Source organism: Pinus tabuliformis, chromosome 5_2 (assembly GCF_031772625.1).
Source record: "Pinus tabuliformis cultivar Carrire ecotype Pingquan chromosome 5_2, CPIR1, whole genome shotgun sequence".
Taxonomy (NCBI): Eukaryota; Viridiplantae; Streptophyta; class Pinopsida; order Pinales; family Pinaceae; genus Pinus; species Pinus tabuliformis.
This window is the reverse complement of record NC_142306.1, coordinates 553,716,587-553,722,023: the sequence shown is the minus strand read 5'-3', so window position 1 is coordinate 553,722,023 and position 5,437 is coordinate 553,716,587. Positions and strand designations below refer to the sequence as shown.

The following is a 5,437-nucleotide window of genomic DNA, read 5'->3' as shown; positions in this document are numbered from 1 at the left end:
CTGATACAGATAACAATGCATATACACCCATACACTCACGATGACACATCCCACAACAACACCATCAGCCTTCACATGGCGACATCACTACAACCATGATAAACACCACACAAATGCAACAAGCACATGGACTACAATAATAAGGAACACATATGCAACTAACATGAATGCACGACCAACACACTCCCCATCTAGTCCGAGGGGTGAACCATGCTCTGATACCACTCTATAACACCCTCCTCCCACATCTACCCAAGTAACCGACCATTTGGGGTAAACATGTGACGAGAAGTTATTGTGATATGATTCGACCTCTTAAGTCATGTTAAGGAAGTGGAATCGATGGAAACACACTATACAAACCTTCAACATGAGCAATAGGACTCCTAGGAACCATCCCAACCTTTCTGTTAACCAACCCCTGAGTCCCATTGAGTTTTTAAGCTATTAAATCTCTAGACACTCCCATGCTATGGGCATGCTAGCTTCTAGAGAGCTCTGGATACTCCCACAAGCCTACATCGAAGGACTATTTCTAGCAAACCTATGCCAGAGTCAGGGGAATTTAAGGCACTTTTCGAGCCTAGAATTTCGGCCACTACCCAAAACTTGTTGTAACTTTCATAATCCATTAAACACATGATGACAAGACTATTAAACCAAAAACTAACTTCAAGAGTAAGCCTGACCATCCCCAACTGGGAGTGACATTCTGTCAAAGACTTGGCATTAATGTAATCTACAAGTGAAAATGACAGATCTAAGCATAGGGGTCTCATACTTACCTGAGAATCACTAAGAAACATTGTTCCCTTATATCATTAGATGAATTATCATCTATTAGGTCATAGATACATTATTCATTCATTTACCAAATAAAACCTCAGGAGATCGATACATCATCACTGTCATAATACATGCTTATAACTAGCATAATAACAATAGAATTACCAAGGAAACAACAACCATATAATCCACATATAAACTAGCATAATACTCGTGAGATAACAAGGAGAAATAACCTCATATTAATGATGCAAAAGCCAACATGGTATTAGACTACCATGATCCACCTGACTATAGAATGACTGAGCCAAATCTCTATTCAACCATTCACCCTCGTGCCATATTACAAGCATGAATGTGGGATCTCATAGAACACATCAATCCAAAACCATCTAGGGCTTTCAGAGGCAAAACCACCTTAACCCATCAAACAATGATTCCACCTTATGGTCGGACATCACAAAACCATCATCAGATTGGTCTCTACCCAAGCCTTCTAGGGCTCTAGAGCATTTGTTCCAACCAAGGCTTCCAGGTCTAGTAACTCAACCCAAAACTTATCAGGGCTTCCAAAGCGTTTGTCCACCCAGGGCTTCCAAGACTAGTAACTCAACCCACCAAGGGCTTCCAAAGCATTTGTCCAACCAAGGCTTCTAGGACTAGTAACTCAACCTAAGCTGTTACAGGGCTTCTAGAGCGTTTGTCCAACCAGTGCTTCCAGGAACTAGTAACTCAACCCAAGCTAAAGGAAACATGAGAACCAACTAGAAAACAAAAAAATGAACCCACACCACCATGGCTATCTAGTAAATGGAAGGATAGGCAACTCCACTGTCAATCCAAGCAATCCTCTATACTAGTGAAAAATCATGACCAATAAACCACATGCATATGCAATGCATGCCAAAGCTAGTGAGGAAAACATACATGTAACTCGGTACATGCAAGCAAAACCTATTGTAGCTGCAGATCCCGATGTGCTCTTGCGCTTTCCCGCTTTTCCTTTGCCTTCTTTCTCCAAAACTCCAAGTATGCCACACCCTCCAAAAGTGCTCCAAGAAAACTATAAATATCCAAGAATGACAGAGAGAGAGAATAGAAAAGAGCTCCACCAAAATTGAACTGACCAAGCTTACCAACTGATCCTCAGAAGCCCTTTTATCAATGAGGCTTATATTTTCTTCATTTTCTATTATTTCTCTTCAATATCCTCCTCACATGCAACTTGTGACCTTTCACCTTCCTTTTCTCCTAATTTCCATTATTTTCATAAATAAATTTGCCAAAATGCCATTTTTCCTTTCCAAAGCCTTTGTCATTGTCTTTGCCAATGTCATTAGCCATAATAATCGAATGAACACCCACTAGGATATCTTTGCCCAACATTATGCTTGGAATACATACCCTAATGGTCTTATATATTTTTACATTAAATTTTAACCAGGGCTATTACAGTGTGCATGCAGATCCCTTTCCAATCCGCTTCCATTTTTGGAACAATTGGTTCTATTTAATGGCTGAAAAGGGAGATGGGAAACATTCATTATTTTCGAAGGAGAGTGTTGTGAGATAAAGGATACCCTGGCAGTAGTAGGTGATTGAGGGCTTGAGGGTGGCCAAATGTAGAAAGGTTTTGTGCAGCTGAGCCCACGTTTGGGCGGAGAGTCGTCCCCAAAACTTTGTTGCAATCAACAAGATTCTGGTAGCGTTGCAACTTTGAAATCACTAGTAAGGTATATCGTTGTCACTGTTAAGTCTTCTCTGCTAATGGTTTCAATATTCTATGCTAATTAATTGAATAGTTTGGATGTTGATTATTAATCGCATAAATTGATGTAATTAGTTGTATGTTGAATTTCAGGTTGTTACATGTGGTATTAGAGCGGGTTTCGACTCTATGTGACCTCTAGGTAAAAGTTTGAGAAAAATACTTAAATAATTTTGTTTGTGATGATAGGGAGGAATTTGGTCAAGTTAAAAAATAAAAATAAGTGTTCATTTATTTTACAATATGTATGTGTGTGTGAGAGAGATAATTAATTTATTTAAAAACAAATAAATTCAGAATATATATATTGTTAGAGATTTCTGGAATAATACTGTGTCATATGTGTGATCTGTCCAACGTTTCCAATAATGACTTCATCCATCATCAGGGACCCCAGAGAGCCTTATGATGGCTCTTTGTGGCACCTAATGATGGATGGAGTCACCATCTGAAACGTTGGACAAATCACACATATTACACAATGTTATTACGGAAATCTCTAATAATATGATTAACTGTGGTAGTCTACAAAATTATTATCACATAAATTATTAAATAAGTAGTATTTCTTTTAAGGTTTTATTATTATTATTATTATTAATTTTTAATATAAACTTGACGCACTTCTTGTTTGCATGTAATTATATACATGCATACTCTTGTGATGGGTCCAGCCCACGTGATCCCACGCTAGCTCAATCTACGTGGACTTACACTAATACTTTGGTTTGATTAAAAAGCGATTGTAAATGATTCTGGTGGTTGATTGACATTCAATTCACGGTACCTTACTTGGTCTCTCCTTATGACACCTGCCCTCCTTGGAGTTGACAAACCCTAATCCCCTTAATTCGCTTTTCCTCCGCCGTTTCGCGCCTGTTCGGTCATTTTCACTTTGTGACTTGCTCTGTGGTCTCGTTCTGGTCTCGGCTCCGCCTCTGGTTTCTCTGCCTGTGGGGAGAACCTTGTTGAGCTCCCGCTGGTTTTTATGATGAAACAATGCTATTCAACTCTGTCTATCCGTTGCTGTGGGAGTCGATGTATTCACTTCAGGTTTTATTGGTAAGTTCCGGTTCCTCCACTGCACAGTCAACTTGTTTTTACGACTGTGTGAGCATTCCTGGGTTTGTTCTGGTGAATACTGTTCGTTATGGTCCTTTTGGTAATTTTGTGGTGAATGCTGGTGATGAATGGTTGCTGGTCTGCTCAGCTATCAAATGCACAGTTCGATGGCTGTCCAACTTGGCTTTCCTCCGGCGCTCGGCTTTATAGAACAGGTATGGTTTCGTTCCGTGTTATATTTCTTTATCCACCGTTTGTACCGGAACTAACGTTCCGCAGCCCCTTCGTGTTCAGGGTTAATACTTCGATTCTGCTGGCCTGGGTCTCGGCTCACTGCAGGTATGGCCTCTCCGTCTCTACCATACACGGGTTTTCTTTGGTTTATTCACAGCTTCGTGTCATAGCTTTCTTGTACAGGGTTATTATCTGGTTTCAAACCCTAACCCTTCACCTTGTTTTGTGTTGGCAGGTGTGGCCGGTTCCCGTGGATTCGCAAGGGTTACAGTCACTCCTTTCCGGGTAGCTCTGTCCTTGTTTCACTTTCTCACAGTGGTTCTTGGTCTTGGTTGCATTTGCTTTCGCCTGTTGTCTGTATACTATATGTCTGTCGAACCTGAGTGTGTTGGGTTAACTCCAACCCGTAGCCGCAACTTGGAGGGTTTCTGTGAGCCCTTGATAGCTCGGTTCAATGAACCCTCGTTGCACAGTTTTATGGAAGTTGAATTATATAGGCGTACAATGTAATATTCAGTGGCTTATAAACTTAATTGTAATTGGTTTTGTTGCTTACCCGGTCTCGACCGTGGTCTGGTACGCTCTGTTGTGTTGGTTTGCGCCTTCCCGCCTTGTGCTCACTCTCGGCCTTGGCTGGTCGATAGACTCTTTGGAATTGTAAAAACTCTGTTATTTTATTTACCTGAAATGAATTGAAAACACAGTAGTATACATGTACATTCTGTTACAGAGACAAAAATCTTGGAACTGTGTGTTTAATTGTGCACTGTATTTGATGAAGGAAGAAAATGTATGTATTTCTATTATTCTCCTTTACATGTTCTGCTGCTGAACCCCTCTGGGTTATTTCGTTTGTCTTTTTGTACAATAGTTTGGGCAGTTAGTTAACTGCTTGGTAGTTATGCTATTACAGTTTGTGCAGTTGCTATAGGCATACGTTTCCTTTACTATTTGTTTGTTCACTTGTCCCCTTTATACCATAAGGGTTTGCTGTTTACATACTTATTGACACTAATCTATCTTTAACACTTCTAACTAAAACCTGTTACAATAATTAAAATAAAACAAACATAAATTAAGACAACAGAGTTTAATGCTGTAGTTGACCCTGAAAGAAATTAAACAAAAAAAACATAATAACTCTGACAGGCTTGCTGTCCAGTTTAATGAACCGTTCATCTTCCCCAATCTTCTTCCGAAACTGTGTTCACCCCCTCTCGGTCTTCACCCTGTCGACCAGATGCTCCTGCATCAGGCTGCCGGGGTAAAAGAGAGATCTCATGGCTCCGTTCCATGAGTTCCTCCACCGAGTAGCCAGCTTTCCGAATCTGTGTCTCGTCGAGCCAGGAGCTGTCCTCCATTGGACGGTCCTTCCACTTGACGAGATAACGCAGATACTCCTTCCTGCGCGTCTTCTTGGCTACCTGTGTGCTGAGGATTCCTTCGATTTCATGGGTCCGGACCGAAGGCAACTGTTTCTTCCAAAGACTGCTCTCGAACTGGGTGTCCCGTTGTGGCTGTACCATTCTACCATCTTCCACCTGGGCTTGATATGGGAACAGGTCTGCCACGTTGAATATGGATGAT

At 40.8% G+C, this 5,437-nt stretch overlaps 1 protein-coding gene across 1 annotated transcript; it reads left to right on the top strand.

Annotated features, from left to right (window-relative positions):
* The first annotated feature begins 3,559 nt into the window (after positions 1 to 3,559).
* On the top strand, positions 3,560 to 4,536 carry LOC149160152 (uncharacterized). The gene is made up of 2 exons (XM_089433650.1): positions 3,560 to 3,955; positions 4,086 to 4,536. Exons 1-2 carry the CDS (start codon positions 3,732 to 3,734, stop codon positions 4,231 to 4,233), a joined length of 372 nt encoding a protein of 123 aa, XP_089289776.1. The 5' UTR covers positions 3,560 to 3,731; the 3' UTR covers positions 4,234 to 4,536.
* Positions 4,537 to 5,437: the final 901 nt, after the last annotated feature.

Excerpts from the sequence above, each read along its gene's own strand:
- LOC149160152 (XM_089433650.1), top strand. The coding sequence starts at position 3,732 with ATGCTGGTGATGAATGGTTGCTGGTCTGCTCAGCTATCAAATGCACAG. Across the intron at positions 3,956-4,085 it reads TGGGTCTCGGCTCACTGCAG|GTGTGGCCGGTTCCCGTGGA; the intron begins GTATGGCCTCTC and ends TTGTGTTGGCAG.